The sequence below is a fragment of the Lonchura striata genome, chromosome 24 (genome assembly GCF_046129695.1).
Source record: "Lonchura striata isolate bLonStr1 chromosome 24, bLonStr1.mat, whole genome shotgun sequence".
NCBI classification, from domain to species: domain Eukaryota; kingdom Metazoa; phylum Chordata; class Aves; order Passeriformes; family Estrildidae; genus Lonchura; species Lonchura striata.
In genome coordinates this window covers 4,176,266-4,194,168 of record NC_134626.1, presented here as the reverse complement: position 1 = coordinate 4,194,168, position 17,903 = coordinate 4,176,266, and the positions used below count along the sequence as shown (strand labels likewise).

The window sequence follows — 17,903 nt, the reverse complement described above, 5'->3', positions numbered from 1 at the left end:
AACGCCCTCCGGACCCTGCGTGCGCTCCACTGCGAGCTGTCACTGCCTGCCTGGGACTGCCGCCACCACCCGACCCAAAACCCCGGGGCGCCCACGGGAACTGTTACAACCGGAGAGAGCCGACGGCGCCGGGAACGCGGGTGGTGGGGGGCGGTGCTGCCCCTGCCGACCCGAAGCCCCTGGCTCCGCACGAGTCCCGGAGCTGACAGGGCACTCCTGGGCGCGGCGGGGAGACCCCAGTCCCGGTGGGGACACACGACTCCGCGGGCAGCCCCGGAGCCGCCCGGCGCCCCGGCTGCCCGCGGTGCCGGCGCTCCTCCCCGCGCGCTGTCCGCCAATGGCGCGGCCAGCGGGGCGTGCCCGGGGCGCGGCGGGGCGCGGCCAAGCGCGGCGGTGCCGCAGCGCCGCTGCGGGCGGGGCACCGGTGCCGCCATGTCGGAGCCGGGGGCCGCGGGCCCTAGCCCGGCCGCCATCCAGGTGTCCAGGTACGGCCCCGCCGCGGCCGAGGGCTCGGACAGGGCTGGGTAGGGAGGCGGGCGTGCTGGGGGCCGCGGGCGGGTGCCGGTCTGCAACCGAGATACTGCCCGCCCTGCTGCCGACATCGGCGGCACCGCCCGGTTTAGTCATGCTGTCAGTGACACCGGCCGCGGGCAGAGCGCAGCAGCGCCGCGCCCGTGCTCCGTGCTGCGGGGGCTGGGAGCGAGCAGGGCTGCCGTGTTCTCCCGGGCGCGGTTCTCCCGCCGGTGTCCCCACGGCTCCCGGGCACCGCCGCCCTGAAACAGCAGCTCCTGTCCGGGCCAGCGTTCAGCCGCTGCCTCAGTGCCCCCCGGGCCGTTATTCGCCGTTGGCAGAAAGCGCGGCTGCTGCCAGGAAGCCGCGTGGAGCACCGGCACGTGGCCGGCTCGGTCTGTGCCGCACCGGGGCCCGGCGGGGTGCGGCCCTGGTGAGACGCCGGCTGCCCTGGCAGAGGCGTCCTGCTTCCTTCCGCTCCCAGCAGTTAATTTGGAGGTGTTTCCTTCGCCGCTCACAGGAAACCGCATGCGAGCAGCGATGGCCCGGCAGCTCAGCCGGTGGGCGATATGCTGCCTCCGAGCAGCCACACCGGGGCTGGGCTGGGGGCGCGTCAGGGGTTGTGAGCTCTCATCTGCCTCCTTCGGTAGGATTATGCGCCCAGACGATGCCAACATCGCGGGGAATGTCCACGGGGGAACCATCCTGAAGATGATCGAGGAGGCAGGAGCCATCATCAGCACCCGTCACTGCAATTCCCAGGCCGGGGTGAGTAGGTGCCGGTGTGCCTGCCAGCCTCTGGCATGGTGACCTTTCACTCTCTGCTGTGTCTCAGGGCAGCAGGATTCTTACACTGGACATGTTTGCTCTTGAATGGAAACCACTGGCGTCTCTGGAGCTGGGGCAGGGTCCCAGTAGCTAGAAGCATTCTGCTGAAATTGTGGTTTACCAGCAGAACCATTATTACTCATTATTGCTGTTAATGATTTAACTCCCGAGAAAGGCAAGTTGGGGCAACCCTGGTGTTGGTTACAGATGGGGAAGGAAGCGCGGCCAGTGGCTGATAAGGTGGCGGTTGCAGTATCCGAGCCACACATGCCTGGCATGTTTGGCTGGTCTCAGGGAGCTGCCAGCTGTGGTCCCGCGTGGTGTGGCTGTGATCACTGTGTTGGCTGTCTCACCATCCCCAGGAGCCCTGTGTGGCTGCACTGGCACGGGTGGAGCGGACGGACTTCCTCTCGCCCATGTGCATCGGCGAGGTGGCCAACGTCAGTGCTGAGATCACCTACACCTCCCGGCACTCTGTGGAGGTTCAGGTCAACGTCATGTCTGAAAACATTTTAACAGGTGGGTGGCTGCTGGTGGCTGTGTCCCAGAACACCAGGAGTAACAGTGTTAAGCCAAGAGCTTGCAGCAGTGACCCCATCCTCTGTTCCATCACTGGCAGGATGTGGCAGAGAGGAGATCTAGTGTGTTTATTGACAGAGCTGGGAGTGGAGGGAGGGCTGGTGCTGGGGAGGCAGGCCAAGCAGGCTCCCTGGGATTTATGGCTCCATTGTAGTGAAAAACAGCAAAATCTGTTTGTAGCTCTTCCTGCCTGATTTGCTGCCTGTGGCTGCCTTTGGCCTGAAAAAGTCCCTTTTGCTGCTGTTGCTGTGACAACCAGTTCTGCTTGCTGGGACACCTTCCCAAAAGCGCATTGTCACATCCGCTAAGAGCTAAAACCTGGTAGGAGCCAGCAGGGCAAGGGGCCACAATGCCAGTGGCATTGCCAGTGTGTGCCCAACCCCAGACCGGTGGCAGGTGCAGCGCTGCTGGCCTTGGCACCATCACCTGTTGCCCCTTCTCCTCTCAGGGGCAAAGAAGGTGACGAATAAGGCGACACTGTGGTATGTGCCGCTGTCCCTGAAGAACGTGAATAAGGTCCTTGAGGTTCCCCCCATCCAGGTAGGACAGCTCACTTGGGTCCCCCTGAACTGGAGTTCGTCCTCCCTGTGGAATGACACTAACCTGGCCCTGCTGGCACTCCCAGCTGTGCCAGTGGCTTTGCCAATCCCCTTCTTACTAGCCTTCTATTCCAGTATGCGAGAAAGGAGCAGGAGGATGAGGGGAAGAAGCGTTATGAGGAGCAAAAGCTGGATCGTCTGGAAACGAAGCAGAGAAATGGTGATGTGATTTTACCTGTCATCAACCCAGGTAACACAGGCAGTGTGGAGCCAGTGCAAATTTCCCAGCAGTACTGGGAGACCAAACTGGTCTCCAGGGCAACTCTGGCCATCCCCAGGGCCCTGTAGCTGCAAGTGTGCATTCTGAAACACCACACCAGGGATGGGGATGGGATTTTGGAGTAGCAGTGTGTGAGTGGAGGGGGAGCTGAGTGGATACCTGTGGTACCCTGAATGTGGATACCCATGGATGAGATCCCCTCTCCAAAACCCTGTTCCTATATCACTCCTTGTGTGCTTGTGTGCAGCTAGAGCTGATTTTGCTCAGCAAGGCATAAATGCAAGTGCTGGGCAAGGGTGGCCTCTAGGCCTAGCTGTGGTCTTCCGGCAGAAGTGGAGAGGTGGCACATGAGGGATGTTGGGGGAGGTGATGGGGAATGAAAATTGCTCAAACGCTTTTTTCTTCTCTGTCCTCCCTGCTCACAGACAGGCAGACAAAAGGTAAGGTTCAGTGGGCACTGCTCCATGGGTGGTCACCCTGCGTGGGACTGGGCTGCTTTTCCTTTCTCTAAGCTTCTTTAACATCTCTCATTAGATAGAAAACACAGCCACTTCTGAGAGAGGATTTCCTCTGCTGAGAGTTTGAGGGTGTGACTTCTGTCACCTGGAGGTTGTGGTGGGACAGGGGTCACCAGGATGTGCCAGGGCTGGGGGCATGGGGGTGAAGGTCTTCTCACCAAGGGGAAAACAGGGGCTCTCTGCAGCAGGGTCTGGGTGGTTCAGCTGAGGGCAGAAGCAGACAGCCGTGTAACCCAGTTCACTCCTGTTTGCTTTCATGCTCTTTGAAAGCTTGAAAAGAAAGAAAAAAGCTGAGCTAGAATAAAGTGGATGGGTGGAGATTAGAGGGAGGCAGCAGCCCGTCAGGTGGTGAACAGTCTATGCTCTTAGAACTTCTCCAGCCTGATTTAACCACTGCTTTCAACATAGTTCAGCTTTGCACAAGCCAGCCCCATGTCTTCTTCCTTTGGACAACTTAAGACAGTGGTGTATGGTGTATGAGTGCCAGCTGAGTAGCTCTCACCTTGCTTTGCTCTCTAACCAGAGCCACACACTGTTGGCTACAGCCAGTCCAGCCTGATCCATCTGGTGGGCCCGTCAGACTGCACGCTGCTGGGCTTTGTGCATGGAGGTGAGTGAGCACTGCCCTGCACAGCACCTGGTTGCAGGTTTGCATGGCTTTTCCCTGGAGCAAAGTGTGGTGACTCTGTTTTTGGTGGGCTCTGCCTGTGGAGGCACACAGGCCCCTTTGCATTGACTGCCAGGGTCAGAGTTGCTTTAGCTGAGACAAAAGCTTCGTCTTTTTCTGTGCCCTAAAAACTCATGTACTGAAACTGTAAATCCTACAGTTTTGTCATTGCCTCTGAGATTGCAAATCCTGTAGTACAAACACGCAGCGTGTGACTGCAATTACCTGAAGTAACTTTCTCTTAGCTGGCACGTGTAGTGTAAGCCCTGGGAGAGGTGTGTTTGCTGAGGGTTGGGACAACACACACCTAAGCCTTAAACAAAACAAATATTGCTCAGAGCAGTTTCAAGGTTGGTGGGACTGATCTCACCTTACAAAGGTGAGGTTTGCTCAGAGAAATTTGGGAGAGACAGAGCTGACCTTAATCACATGTCTGTGAGCAGGTTGCCCTGGTATTGACAGGAGCCATTGTACTGGATTTTCCTGAAGTTGGGACTTGTCTCTGGTCCAGCTCCCCTGCATAGCTTTGGCCATGCTAAGGCCTTACTGACCTTGGTGTGGTTTTCCTGAAATCCCACTGACTTCCTTGAGACAGGACCCTCTTGCTTCCCCTCACAGGTGTCACTATGAAGCTCATGGATGAAGTTGCTGGGATTGTGGCTGCCCGCCACTGCAAAACCAACATTGTCACTGCCTCGGTGGATGCCATCAACTTCCATGAGAAGATCAAAAAAGGTACCAAGGGTAGTGGCAGTCACTGTGATCTCCTCTGTTGCCACACCCTGGCTCCCTTGGATGTGCTTTCAGGACATGCTGGCAGAGAAAATTAGTCCATGTTTGATTAGTCCCTGCTCCGCTTAAGACACAGCTTAAGCATAAAACATGCAGGGCCCCTTGCTCCCTTCACTGGCTCCTCTCTGTTTCACAGGCTGCGTCATCACTGTCTCAGGACGTATGACATTCACAAGCAATAAATCCATGGAAATAGAGGTCTTTGTGGATGCTGACCCCTTTGTGGATGAGCCTCGGGAGCGGTACCGTGCCGTCAGCGCCTTCTTCACCTATGTGTCCCTGAGCAAGGAGGGGAAGCCCCTGCCTGTCCCACAGCTGCTGGTAAGAGCTTTTCTCTCTCAATTGGACCCAGCAGGGCCATCACCTCTTCTGCTCCTCCTGGGGCAGAGCCCAGCCCAAGAATCCTCTTCCCTTGAGTTACTCAGCAGAAAAATATGAGCATGAATGAGACTTCTAGGACAGGCTTCAGGGGGTTTTTGCTTGTTTTGTTTTTGTTTTGGGGTGTTTTGTTTTTGTTTTGATTTGACATTGTTTTGTTTTGAAATTGGTATGTTTGGTTTTGTTTTGGTTTTGGTTTGATGTTTTTGTTGTTCTGATTTGTCATGTTTTTGTTTTAGTTTGAAATTGATTGTTTTTGTTTTGTTTTGATGTTGTTTTTGTTTTTATTTATGTTGCTTTTGTTTTGCATTTGTTTTGTTTTTGTTTTTATTTTTTAAATTGCTAGTGTGAAGGTTGAGGATTTTCTTCTTTCTCATTGCTGAGGACAGGCTGCATGCAGGCCCTGCCCTAGGGGACCCTGAGTGGCAACAGAGGCCTCCACGTCCCTAATTGCTGCTCCCCGTGATGTCCCCATTCCATCTTCCTCCCTATATTATCTCCCCTAATGCTGGCAGGGCTTTGCTGACGTACTGCTCCTGACTGGGGGGGTGTTGCTTAATATTGGATTTGGCACTGGTCTCCTGCTTAATGCAGGGCACTGGCTGTCATGTTGTGTGTTTGACAGAGGGCAGCTTTTCCCTCACACTTCTGTGAGGGGAGGTGTTTCCCTCCCGCACACACTCGCAGCACACTGATGCTGCAGCTCTACACTCTTTCTGTGACCTCAGACAGAGACAGAGGACGAGAAGCGTCGCTTCGAGGAAGGGAAGGGCAGGTACCTGCAGACCAAAGCCAAGCGGCAGGCGCAGATGCAGCAGGCTGCCCAGCAGTGACCTGCCTGGCACCCTTGCCACCAGCGCCCACCAAACATACAGGTTGTTCCCGTTCGTTTTGTGTCCGGCCCGCGCCAGCCCCATGCCTCCACCCGCCCCAGCCTGCTGCCGGCTCCACCGCTTTGCTGCTGCTGGGCTCAGCACTGCAGACCTCGTGCTTCAGGTGGCTGCAGCTCCCTGAAAGCCCCCAGGAGTCTTCCCAGGCACTCACCATTTGCCTCCCAGAGCCATTGTTGCTGTTTGATCCCGTTGGCGACGCTCCCGCCTGTGCCAGAGCCAGGATGGAGGCGTGTGGTGGCTTGAGGGGCGCGTGAGGCCGCGAGTCTTTGTGCTGCTGTGTTCGACTCGCTGGTTTGTCCTACCATGCACACCAAAGCTTTCGTCCGTGCTGTGCCGCGCCGGGGCCGCACTGAATGTCTGTGACATCTCTAGGTAGTTCTCTGTGCATATCTAAGTTATTTAAGGAATCCTGTGGCATAAATAAAATCTGTTTCATTGACTGGAATGAAAGGCTGACAGTTTTATTTCAAACAATTGTGCTTTTCCTCCCTCCCCCAGATCCGCCCGCGCTCCCCAAGTGGCGCCAGGCGCTCCCGGCCTTGTTTTTGAGGAAGTGTGGCTTTTGTAACGGGACCCACAGGGCAGTTCCTGCTGAATGGGTTCCCGGTTTGGGATATTAAACAATAAACTACCAGGCAGGAGGTTGTAGTGAGGTGGGGACTGTCTCTTCTGCTGTGCCTGCAGTGCGAGGACAGGCGGTAATGCCTTTAGGCTGACAGACTGGAAATCCAGAACAGGTACCACCAAATATTTTCCCCGTTCGGGTGCTCAGGGCAGCAGCAGGAGGGGGATGGAGTCACCATGCCTGGAGGCGTTCAGCAGCATCAGCGCCTGGCGCTGGGCGATGTGGCTTAGGGATTGGAGTGGCGGTGCGGGCGGGCGGTGGGGCGGGATGACGGAACAGGTCCCCAGCCCCGACGGCTCCGGGACCGAACCCAAACCGGCCCCGGCGGCCGCGTCCCGCAGCACCGGCCGCGTCCCGCAGCGCAACTCTCGCGAGAGCCGCGCCGCTCCGCGGCTGCGCGGGGCGGGGCTCTCGCGAGAGCGGCCAGGCCGTTTCCCGGGCGACGCGGGCGGGGCGGGGCCGCCATGATGGCGGCGGCGGCGGCGCGGCGGGGGCGGCTGGGCCGGGAGGGCCGCGCCAGCCTTTGCTCCTTCCTGCTCGGCGCCTCGGTGGCGGCTCTGCCGCTGCTGCTCGGCTCGTCCCCCTCCCTGCTGGCCGCTCCCGGCCTGCGCGGCCGCCTGGCTCTCGCCCTGCACGTGGCGGGCGTCAACGCGGCGCTGCTGCTCATCTATCCGCGGCCGCTCTACAAGGTACGGGGGTGGCCCCGGCGGGCGGCGGGGTGGAGTGCGGCTGTGGAGGGTTCGGTCCCGGTCCCGGGGTGCGCCGGTAGGGATGCTCCGGGCCCGGGGAGCGGCGGCGGCAGCGCGTTCTCCCCTCCCTGTGCTTGCAGATCGCCGTCCGGGCCTGTTTCTTGGGCTTCGCCTTCGGCTGCGGGCTGCTGCTGAGCGCCGGCCGCTCCGCCTGGCGCCACTTCGGATGGTAAGGGCCGGGCACGGCAGCCGGGCGGGCGCGGTGCCCCCGGCCCTACTAAACCTGCCCTCCCTCCCACCGCAGGTATATGTGCTCCCTCTCCCTCTTTCACTACTCGGAGTATCTGGTGACAGCCATCAACAACCCTCGCAGCCTCTCGCTGGACTCCTTCCTACTCAACCACAGCTTCGAGTACAACCTGGCTGCCCTGTCCTCCTGGGTGGAGTTCACGCTGGAGAAGCTCTTCTTCCCAGGTCGGCCACGCTCTCCCTCCCTGACTCTTGCCTAACTGCACGTGGCTTGCCTGGGGTTCATCTGTCTGGCAGCAAAGTGCAGGTGACCCGCAGCTTGCTGCCCCGTGACAATCCTGCAGCAGAGCCATAATCTTTGCCAGAGCCATAATCCCTCAGTGCTCAAAGCCTCTCGGGTTGGATCTCAGGAGGGCAGGGAGGAGTCCCCCCTGACTCTGACATGCCAGGCCAGGGGATCTTCAGTCCTTTCCTGCCTTGGTGGTGCAAGAATGATGTGTCAGATACACCTGGGCATTGCCTTTTGACAGGAATAATATCAAGTCATCAAAATGTGTTGCTGATTGCCCAGTCTGGGGCAAACTGGCAGTGCTCATATGTTTATTAATGGGAGAGGGAAACTATTCCCCTTTATTTTCTAGCAGCCTGAGTGTGTCCTTGGCTATGCTTTGTGTTGGCTTTGCTCAGCCTCTACAGCTGGGCCCCACGGACTAATCCATGTTAACAACAAGCAGGGGTTGCTGGTTTTATCTGTTTGGTGCAGGATGGCAGCGCATGCTTGCTGCTGTCACGCATTTTACTTTGAGAGGGCAGGCAAAGCCCACTCACTGAGCAGCCCCCTGCATCCCTGGAGACCTGTGCAAACCTGTTGTACCCCTCCCTGTCCATGCAGAGCTGAAGCAGATCACCTGGCTGAGCACTGTGGGGCTGCTGATGGTGATCTTCGGGGACTGCCTGAGGAAGGCAGCCATGCTTACAGCTGGCTCCAACTTCAACCACATCGTTCAGAACGAGAAATCTGACACCCACACTTTGGTGACAAGTGGGGTGTACGGGTGGTTCCGGCACCCATCCTACGTGGGATGGTTTTACTGGAGTATTGGAACACAGGTACTGTATCCAGCGTGCTCAGATTCATTTGGGTCACGACCCCACTCTTTGCTCTCAATGCTGCCCGTGCTGTGATGGGGTGCAGACAGCACCTGGTGCTGGGCATGGATTCTGCTGCCTCCCACTGGCACACAGGAAGTCAGGAATCCCTGAGTGCTCTGCCCCAAGTGATCTTTGGGAAGATCTTGTTCCTTTAATTTTCTCTGTGCAGTAAGGAGACGTGGTGGAGCCAAGGTTTTGAACCACAATCCCCTTGGAGGCTTGAGGTGTGATTTGCTGCTGGTCTAAAGCTGGTATCCAGAGTTTTCTGTGTCCCTGTGATCAAAATGCCTTCCCTAAGTGGTGAGACTCAGCCTGGCTCCTGCCAAACACCAGTCCTGTGCTTGAGGGCAAGGAAACTCCCTGACTAGACGGTCAGCTCTGGCCAGCTGTGGCCGAGCCTTAGCTCAGTGCTGCTGTAGCTGTGTGCTCCTGTGGCTGGCTGGGTGCTGGCATTGGCTTGTGTTTCTCTGGAGAGAGTCCATAAGGGTGGCACATGGAGCTTTTGAGAGCTGGGACAGTGAAGCCAGTGCTGACTGTGCACTGCTTCTTTTATTCTGGGGAGGAACTAGTGCTTGCGAAGTTTCCCAGGGAGTGTTGGGGTATTTTCTTTCTCTTTGTCAATGCTACTGGAGGGGGATGAGTTGTGGGGCCTTGTGTTCTTGAGGGGATGCTCACCAGCAGCATCTGTTCCAGGTGTTGCTCTGCAATCCCATCTGCGTGGTGGGCTACGCACTGGCGTCCTGGCGCTTCTTCCGGGAGCGGATCGAGGAGGAGGAGATCACACTCATTCACTTCTTTGGAGAAGAGTACCTGGAGTACAAAAGGAAGGTGCCATCGGGTCTCCCTTTTATTAAAGGAGTCAAATTGGAACTGTAACATGGGCAAAAACCAGGCTGGCTGAGCAGATGCCCAGCTCCTGCTGCGCCCAGTGCCTGTGTGGCGCCGGCATCGGGAGGTGCCTGCTGGTATTTCCTGGCCACCCAGGAGGAGCTGGTGGAGGGCTGCAGCGTTGGGCAGCCTGCTGGGTCACTCGCAGATCAGAAGCTCGTTCCTCCTCCTTGAGATCAGTCCTTCCTTGCACATTCAGGGATCTTCCAGATAACAGCCTGTAGCAATGCTAAAGAGAATGAATCCTGCCTGCAGCAGCTGAATTGTCTTGGAACGCCTCTGGAACTGATTCTACCAGAAAACAGCACTGCCCTCCTGGCCCTGGGTGGGGAAGGTGCTAGGCAGCAGATTGTTCCTGTTGCATAATTCGATTTTAAAGCTTTCTGACCTCGTGAGCCTGGTGACACGACTTTAATCTCCTCGGGCCAAACTCCTTGAGTTGGCACTGGGGTGGCCGAGGGAGCAGCCTCCAGCTCTGCCTGCCCTTGAAGCACCAGAGTGCCGGCAGCATGGCACCACTCAATTCTCTCCAGGCCTTGGGGTCTGCAGGGAGGCTTCTGCTGCTCCCCTTGTGCCACTGGATCTGAGCACCTCTGGGTCCTCTCCTCGTCCCTTGGATGCTGCTGTGGATGCAGTCTCACTGCTCCAGCCGCTGCCACCTGCTGCCACCTCTGTTCCTTCTTCCTGCTTCCAAATCGCGCTGCTTCCTATCCTGCCAGGCTGCCTCTGTCTTGCAGAGATCCCAGGATTTTGGGTTGTGAAAGAGCCACAGCTGCCAGGCTTGCTAAGGGCTTTAGTCTCTGAGGTCCTCCCCTGCTCTTTTGGGCAAAAGCTGTGATGTTAGGGCAAGTAGGAGATGCTTTTAGGGAAATCTCCAATGAGGAGAAGAGTTGGGCTAGCTAATGCTCTTTTATAGTAACCATTTGGAAATGGTTCCCACTGAGCTGTGTGGTATAACTTTGTTGTTATATACCAAAGAGGTTCACTGTTTTCTTGAGTTCTACATTATTCTTCCTTGCTGGAATGGAAATGAGTTGCTTGTCAGTTCATGCTTGGAGCTGGTGGTGTTCCATGGGGAAGGTGCTGCGGTACGGCTCAGGAAAGGGCACTTGGTGACAATAGCTTGGGTTTGGGTTTAGGTTTTCTTTTTTTATATTAAAAAGAAAAAAAAAGAAAAAGAGAAAACATTGTCAGCTTCTGTCTGGTTACTTGAAGGTCTTTTGAGGTGCTAGAATCCTTCCTAATTCCTGGTGGGTTCTCACTCAGAACACACCAGCACTGTGCTGAGGCACAATTGTGACTCAGTGATTTGTGGGGTTGTGCAACCACAGGGATGGGGCTGAACCTAACTCTGACCCCCCATTTCTCCTTGCTGAACTGATGCAGAGTCCATCCTCCACTGGGTTTGCTTGACCACAGAGCATCTGATGCCCTTGCTGCTGACTTGACCTTTGCTGAGCAGGGTTTTGGCTTGGAAGAAAAGAACAGAGATGAAAACTCACCAGTTGGAGTGCTGATCTGTGCTGAACACTTGGAGGCTCCCACTTGGGCTGTTCCTGTCTCAGGAAAGCACTGGTTGCAGGCAGTGGTGCCTCGAGCGGGTTAATCTGTAAGCAATTTTTTTTGTAGGCAGTAATATTTCTACTGTGCCCTTGATCAAAGGAACTTTGGAACAAGTAATTGTTACTTGGGTTTGATGTGCTGCTTGACAACAGAAACAAAGCCTCATTCCCAGATTGTTCTTCATAGTAAATGAACCTTGATCCTAATTTTGCAAGTGCTGGTTCCAGTTGTGCAGGCTCTGTCTAAGCAGGACGCTTTGGCACCGAAAGAAAGGGATAAACTTCACCCTGAGCAAAACCTTCAGTGTCTCTTGCTTTTGAGACCAGCTTCTCTTAACCTTTACTTTTCCCAAATCCACAGAAGGTCTGTGAGGAGACAGCAGCTTACCGGGTGTGGGGAAGGCATGTGAAGTTTCAGGGAAAAGCTAGAGTAAACTATGAACCCTGCCCTCTGTGCCACAGTGATTGGTGAGTTCTTAGTTCCCACGTGTGCAGGGAACCTCTAGAGCAGCTGTTCCTGCCACCCGGCCCATGTTGGTGTGTAGCTGCCCAGAACTTCACAGAATGCTCTGTGTACCCCTGGCCCTGCCCTGCACCAGCAGTTATTTTTTCCCCATAATTTGCCGATGTTGTGGTTTTAGGAGCTGGATACTCTTGGGCCAGCAGATCCCTTTAGTCAGCACTGCAGAACCACGCAGACATGGACAACTGCACCCTTTTATTTCACTCTGACACATGCAAAAACGAGCACAAAGAGAGTTTTTCAGAAGCAAGTCCACCTGAGGCCTTTGTATGTGCTGCAGACATGGCTGCCCAGGCTGCTCCCAGCCCTGGCTTGTGGCACTGGGCAAGAGGAGCTGGTCAGTGACTGTGGCATGGTTCTGCCCAGCGGCTCTGCCACGTGCCCAGCACTGAGCTCTACAGTACCGGCTCTTCTGGGGTAGCAGTCTCTGCTCCGCTCTTCTGCTGGCCCCTGCAGCAGTCTTTGTTTTTTGGGGAGGGGTCTCCAGGGGTGTCCCTGGGTATTAAGCCCTCCCCGAGGCTGGCTGAAGCCCCCTTGTTGCTGCCAGGTGAGGCATCCCTGGGGAAGGGAAGACACCTTGACAAGGTCACTGTCTGGGAAAGGGCATGGAAGGAACTTGGCACTCAGGTGCTTGCTGTCACCTACCTTGGCACCACTTCATTGTTGTCACAGATCTTGAGCAGCATCTGGGCCTGCTCTTCTCTGGGCTCCTGGGGCTCCTGCAGCCTGTAGCAGGATGGGTGTGAGCCATGAGCTATGTCCCCCCTGGCCCTGAAAGTCCCTGCACCCCTCACCTGGGCTCCAGCCGCTCTTTCACTTTGGCAATGGAGCGGACGTAGGGCGCAATCTGCTTGGTGATGGTGCTCAGGCAGCTGTTCTCCTGCCGCAGCTGCAGCAAGTCATGGAGCTGGGCTGGGGTGAGAGGAGAGGGCTGGGACACTGCCACCCCTACAGCGTGGACACAGGGGGCACGGGGAGGGAGTGTGGGGTCACCAGTACCTTCATAGATCTCCTGCTCATTTGCTACCCGCTGGTAGGTCTCCTCCCATACCTGGAAGGAAGAGAGGGAGCTGGGCAGTCTGCGGCACGGAGGGGCCCTGCTCTGCCAGGATGTGCCAGCTGTACCTCCTCAAAGACGCTGCGCATCATCTCCACGGCGGAGTAGTGAGCTGCGATCTGCACGTCCATCTGCAGCGACTTCTGCAGGATCTCGCTCATGATCTCTGACTTGATGAGCGAATGGTGCTTGGTGAGGTCTCGGTGCAGCTCCTGCACCTGGTCCTTCAGGCCCTGGATCTCCGTCTGCAGCATCTGCAGGAATCAAGGGGCACAGCCACATGAGCAGCACCAACCTGGCCCGTCCTGTCCTGTCCCATCCTGCCTGGGCCCATGCTCCCTACCCGGTAGGTGTTCTCGTAGTTGCGGCAGTGCTCAGCAAAGGGGGTCTCACGCCCCTCAGCCAGCAGCACCTTGGTGCTGATGTACCGGTGCATCGTTGGCTTCTTCACCATGGGGCCGGTGGACATTTTGTCACTCGTAGGGGGGCAGCTGGGCACCATGAGGGTCTTGGAGCATTGGCCACCAGTGAGCCTGCATGGAAAGGTGACAGTGATGTGCTGCAGGTGAGCAGCAGAGAGGCTGAGGTGCCAGGGACCATGCTGCCAGCTCAATCCCACCGCCCCCTGGTCATCTCCAGTGGGACACACCGGTCCCACATGTCCCTTCCCTCACCGGAGCACAGGGGTTCAGTCAGAGGTGCCTTATGTTGCCCCAGAAATATTTCTGTGGGCTGCTCTCCAGATTCCAGCAGTTTTGGAACCAGCTGTGGCAGTGAGAAGCCAGAAGCTCAGCCTGCTAGCCTCCAGTTTCTAAAGGGTGGATACAGCTCTCTCTCACCGCTGGTATCTCCTGGCCCCTTGGCAGGCACTACTGCCCCTGTGATTCCCCCCATCCCATGGTCTCCCCGTGCTAACCACCACCACCACCATTGGTCCTACCGTGCAGCGCCGTGCTCCCCCTGCCCGTGCTGGGGCCAGCAGCCCCCAGGAGCTCAGCCACCCTGCAGTGCCAAGCCTGGCTGGGGGCGAGGAGCGGTCCCCATGGGGCGGCAGTGCCCGTTTGTCCTCTCTGTCTGGGAGGGCCTGGCAGGCCCTGTGCTGCTGTGACATCAACAGGCCTAAATATATCCCTGGTGAAGAATGGCTGACCACTTCTCTGAAATTCTGATAAAAATAGTGGCGGGCAAAGAGGCTACGGCACCATGGGCATGTGGGCGAGCAGGAGCTGGCCCAGGTGGAGCACCCATGGAGAGGGGCCAGAGCCCTCTAGGGAGCGTGGCAGGGGCCGGGCTGGGGAACAGAGTGAGGCTTAACCAGGCCCCCAGCTGCCAGCCCTGCTGATGCCCACCCCTCTGCCATCCACCCTACTTCCCAGAAGTGTCACTTGAAGCCTGTTGTTCATCAGTGCAGCTGTGCCTGTGCTGTCCTGGTACCCCTGCTGAGGTGACAGGCTCAAGGGCAGCAGCACGGGCAAGGCTGGCATGGTGAGATGCTGAGAGGACCGTGCAGTGTGGCACGTGGCAGGGGACACAATAGCACGTGTGCCTTGGGTGCAATCCTGGCACCTCACATGTTCGTGCCAGTGATGCCAGGACCAATGCCACCAGCGCTGCCCACGACAGAGCGGCGGGGGCTGAGCATCAGGAGGGGCTCCAGGCAGCGGGCGAACTCTGCCCGGTACTCGCTGTTGATCTGGGGGGCAAGAGAAGAGAGTGTGGCTGGGCTGGGGCAGAGCTGGCAGCTGGCACTGCCCGCAGGCACTGCAGGCAGGGCTCTACCTTGCTGGTCTGGGCCGGCCGCAGGCGGTGTGGCAGCTTGACGATCCTCTGCAGCCTCTCCATCAGTTGCTGAAAGGCAGTGATGAAGCATGGTGAGGGGTGCCCAGCACCTTGCCCGTGAGCTCAGCAGTGCTGCAGGACGCTCCAACAACCCCTGCAGTGCTGGCAACACTCACATAGCCCAAGTCCAGGAATTCGGCTTTGTTGGCAGAGCTCAGGAAGGCTGAGCAGGTCACCAGGTGGACCTGTGTGTGTGGAGGGGGTCTGTCACTGCCTGGCTTTGGTGTCAGGATGTCCCTGCCTGGTGTGAGGCCCTACCTGCAGGGTGGGCAGCAGGGAGGCAAGGTGGGCGAGCTGCTCCTTGAATGCCTTCTCCTTTTCCTCGTGCTGGCTACAACAGAGCAGGGCATGGCACAGCCTTTGCAAGACCTGAGGGAGCCATCCAGCCCCATGCATCCCAAAACACCTTGGGAAGAGGGACAGCCCTCAGACAGGGCTCAGACCATGGTCCCTCACCTCTGCACAGCTTTCAGGAGTGTCTTTTTCCTCTCGGAGAGCTGCTCCTGCAAATGGCACAGCCACCCTGTGTCCTGCAGCCACCCCAGCCCCTTCCCACTGCCCTGGCTCTGTCCTGCGGCACAGGGCTGGATGTGCAGGTGACTGCCTCACACCTGCATGCGGCTGAAGAGGGAGTTGATGGCCGCCTCCTCCTCACTGGCACTGTTGCGAACCTCCTCGATCATGGCCTTGAGCAGGACAATGGCCTCGCGCGTGGAGGTCTGCAGTTCCTTCACAGCCTGCCCGGGGTGGCAGGGTGGTGTTGGAAAGGATGGGTCCAGTATTCCCCACAGGGTGGCTGCAGTGCAGGGGACAGCACTGCACCCCCTCCCCACCTCCACACTCCCAGCCCTGCCCACCATCACCGCCTGGTCCAGCCGCTGGCAGCCCTGCATGTACGCCGTCTCAATGTCGATGCAGTGTGCCCGGCTCTCCCTGCAGGCACAGACATCAGGGGGAAGCACAGGATAGGGCACGCAGCGAGCGTGGGGCTGGGGCTACTCACCCCTGCATGTCCCTGAAGCAGTTGATACAGAGCATGGACTTCTTCTCCGTGGAGAACATGATGTAGGGCTCCTCATGCAGTGCTGCAGGGGACAGGAATGTGACATTGCCTGGCACAGCGAAGTGAAGCATAGGATGGCGCGGGGTGAGGCAGCCTGGTGTGGCACTCACGGCACTTCTTGTGGATGTCTTTGGTGCGCTTGGAAAGGGAGACGATCTCGTGCCGGGCAAACATCCTGGCACGGTGGGTCTCCTCGCGGCATGGAGCACAGAGGGGCTGCCCACAGGTGTTGCAGAAGTACATGGTGTCCAGCTCCTGTGTGAGGGGACAGAGCTGGTGGCCAGCATGTCCTGGTAGGCGTCCCCTAACCCAGCCTGCCAGTCCACCCCGCTGCCCTCACCGCCTTGGTGCAGCACCGGTCACAGTTGGCACACTGCACGTCCTCCTCGCTGTCAGCTGAACTGTCCACCAGGAACTGCAGGAGCCGGTCCACGGGGGGCAGCCCCGTGCCTCCCCTCACCACTGAGGGGTGCCTGCGGGGATGAGATGGGCACAAGGATAGGAACACCCAACCAGGTCAGCAGGGCAGCTTTGGGGATGCAGGGAGCAGTGCTGTGCTGAGCTGCCAGCCCTGTGCTGTGCCCCAGTCCTGGTGTGCCCTGGGCAGGGCTGTCCCTTACCCGCAGAGTGGGCAACGCAGGCGACCATCGCTGGCACGGCCTCGCAGGCAGCTGGCACAGAAGTTGTGGTAGCAGTCGAGCAGGCAGGGGTGCTGGTAGGGCTCGTGGCAGAGCAGGCACACCAGCGGGTGGCAGTTGGCCTTCTCCAGCTCCGAGCAGCTCCCCAGAGGGGAGAAAATGCCACCTGCCATCTGTGGAGTTGAGAGCCAAGCCCTGTGCCCAGGGACCCCATGTGGCACCAGTTTGTGAGAGCACTATGGCTGCTACAGAAAGGACGAATCCTGTCCCACGGCCAGTGAGCTGCTGACTATTTTTAGGTTATGAGCTGCATGGCACGAGGCTGCCCCAGGGCACCCCTTCCCCTGGTATCACAGGCTGGGGGCTGCAGCGCTGGGTTGGATGGTCCCCACAGCGAAGTGTCCCCATGGTGTGTGTCCCCCAGAGCAGGAGCATCCCCTGGGATGGGCTATGTCCTCCAAAGAAGCATCATCTGCAGCCTCCTGCAGGACAGGGGTGGGTGTTCCTCTAGGACAGGGTGTCCCCCCGGAGGAAGCATTCCCTGGAATGGGGTGTCCCCTACCCACGGATGTGCCCTACAATGGCAGCCTGGCAGTGAAGGCAGCCAGGTGCCCCACATGCTGAGAGTCCCCGTTCTGGGCACAGGTGTGTCCTGGCCAGGTGAAGGCTTTACCTCTGCCTGTCTGTAAGTCGGGGGATCCGAGCCGAGCTGTGCTGCTGCTCACCGTGTGCCGGCAGGAATGAGAGCGATGCCGAGGCGGCAGGACCCTGTGACGTGGGGCCCCCTGGCACTGCCACGCCACGGCCCAAAAATAGCCCCGTGCGCTCCTCGGGGCCCTGCGGCGGGGACCGACACGGGACTGCGTATCCACCCAGGCTGCGGGGACATGGGCATCTGCATGGCCTGGTGATAGGCGCAGGAGCTGCGGGGGTCACCCAGTAAGCACCGAGGTGCCCCACGGTGCTGGGTCACTCCGTGTCCGGTGATGCTCCCGGGGTGCGGGGGTCTCTCGGTACACGGTGACGCTCCCGGGGTGCGGGGGTCACTCCATGTCCGGTGACGCTCCCGGGGTGCGGGGTTCTCTCGGTGCGCGGTGACGCTCCCGGGGTGCGGGGGTCTCTCGGTGCGCGGTGCTGCTCCCGGGGTGCGGGGGTCTCTCGGTGCGCGGAGACGCTCCCGGGGTGCGGGGTTCTCTCGGTGCGCGGTGCTGCTCCCGGGGTGCGGGGGTCTCTCGGTGCGCGGTGACGCTCCCGGGGTGCGGGGGTCTCTCGGTGCGCGGTGAGGTTCTCGGGGTGCGGGGGTCTCTCGGTGCACGGTGCTGCTCCCGGGGTGCGGGGGTCTCTCGGTGCGCGGTGACGCTCCCGGGGTGCGGGGGTCTCTCGGTGCGCGGTGAGGTTCTCGGGGTGCGGGGGTCTCTCGGTGCACGGTGCTGCTCCCGGGGTGCGGGGGTCTCTCGGTGCGCGGTGACGCTCCCGGGGTGCGGATCAGCGCACGCGCGCCGCACGCGCCGTTCCCGCGCTCCGGAGGCCCCGCCCCCGCTGCCAGCCCGGCCGCTCGCGCCCCGCAGACCACGCCCCCCCGCAGACCCCCGCCCACACCCCGGCCCCCGCGCTCGCCCCGCCCCGCCAGGCAT

At 58.9% G+C, this 17,903-nt stretch overlaps 3 protein-coding genes across 6 annotated transcripts; 2 read left to right on the top strand and 1 right to left on the bottom strand.

Annotated features, from left to right (window-relative positions):
* The first annotated feature begins 377 nt into the window (after positions 1-377).
* ACOT7 (acyl-CoA thioesterase 7) lies at positions 378-6,429 on the top strand. Of its 3 annotated transcripts, XM_021534252.2 has the most exons (10): positions 378-485; positions 1,161-1,278; positions 1,701-1,857; positions 2,366-2,457; positions 2,592-2,706; positions 3,162-3,176; positions 3,778-3,864; positions 4,540-4,656; positions 4,850-5,034; positions 5,820-6,429. In XM_021534252.2, the coding sequence occupies exons 1-10, from the start codon at positions 433-435 to the stop codon at positions 5,922-5,924; spliced, it is 1,044 nt and encodes a 347-aa protein (XP_021389927.1). In that variant the 5' UTR covers positions 378-432; the 3' UTR covers positions 5,925-6,429. The 3 variants fall into 3 exon arrangements, with proteins under 3 accessions (XP_021389927.1, XP_077644271.1, XP_077644270.1); XM_077788145.1 differs by lacking the exon at positions 3,162-3,176; XM_077788144.1 differs by lacking the exons at positions 378-485; positions 3,162-3,176 and having other exon boundaries at positions 1,001-1,278.
* A 644-nt stretch (positions 6,430-7,073) lies between these two features.
* Positions 7,074-11,447, top strand: ICMT (isoprenylcysteine carboxyl methyltransferase). Its single transcript, XM_021534288.2, has 5 exons — positions 7,074-7,298; positions 7,439-7,527; positions 7,603-7,772; positions 8,440-8,657; positions 9,393-11,447. The coding sequence occupies exons 1-5, from the start codon at positions 7,074-7,076 to the stop codon at positions 9,573-9,575; spliced, it is 885 nt and encodes a 294-aa protein (XP_021389963.1). The 3' UTR covers positions 9,576-11,447.
* A 403-nt stretch (positions 11,448-11,850) lies between these two features.
* Positions 11,851-17,746, bottom strand: RNF207 (ring finger protein 207). Of its 2 annotated transcripts, XM_021534289.3 has the most exons (18): positions 16,943-17,746; positions 16,252-16,442; positions 15,972-16,104; positions 15,742-15,886; positions 15,572-15,653; positions 15,426-15,501; positions 15,180-15,305; positions 15,025-15,071; positions 14,827-14,899; positions 14,685-14,753; positions 14,509-14,577; positions 14,301-14,422; positions 13,073-13,262; positions 12,798-12,983; positions 12,672-12,723; positions 12,467-12,584; positions 12,318-12,398; positions 11,851-12,230 (listed from the first exon to the last, which is right to left on the bottom strand). In XM_021534289.3, exons 2-18 carry the CDS (start codon positions 16,440-16,442, stop codon positions 12,068-12,070), a joined length of 1,923 nt encoding a protein of 640 aa, XP_021389964.1. In that variant the 5' UTR covers positions 16,943-17,746; the 3' UTR covers positions 11,851-12,067. The 2 variants fall into 2 exon arrangements, with proteins under 2 accessions (XP_021389964.1, XP_021389965.1); XM_021534290.3 differs by lacking the exons at positions 13,073-13,262; positions 14,301-14,422.
* Positions 17,747-17,903: the final 157 nt, after the last annotated feature.

Bases quoted from the DNA above. Each gene is read 5' to 3' on its own strand.
- ICMT (XM_021534288.2), top strand. From the start codon at position 7,074: ATGATGGCGGCGGCGGCGGCGCGGCGGGGGCGGCTGGGCCGGGAGGGC. The intron at 7,299-7,438 runs GTACGGGGGTGG...CTGTGCTTGCAG, and splicing joins ATCCGCGGCCGCTCTACAAG to ATCGCCGTCCGGGCCTGTTT. The intron at 7,773-8,439 runs GTCGGCCACGCT...CTGTCCATGCAG, and splicing joins GGAGAAGCTCTTCTTCCCAG to AGCTGAAGCAGATCACCTGG.
- ACOT7 (XM_077788144.1), top strand. From the start codon at position 1,039: ATGCGAGCAGCGATGGCCCGGCAGCTCAGCCGGTGGGCGATATGCTGC. The intron at 2,458-2,591 runs GTAGGACAGCTC...CTTCTATTCCAG, and splicing joins TTGAGGTTCCCCCCATCCAG to TATGCGAGAAAGGAGCAGGA. The intron at 4,657-4,849 runs GTACCAAGGGTA...TCTGTTTCACAG, and splicing joins CCATGAGAAGATCAAAAAAG to GCTGCGTCATCACTGTCTCA.
- RNF207 (XM_021534289.3), bottom strand. From the start codon at position 16,442: ATGGCAGGTGGCATTTTCTCCCCTCTGGGGAGCTGCTCGGAGCTGGAG. The intron at 15,306-15,425 runs GTGGGCAGGGCT...CACCCCGGGCAG, and splicing joins GGCTGGACCAGGCGGTGATG to GCTGTGAAGGAACTGCAGAC. The intron at 12,399-12,466 runs GTGAGGGGTGCA...ATCCTGCTACAG, and splicing joins AAAGAGCGGCTGGAGCCCAG to GCTGCAGGAGCCCCAGGAGC.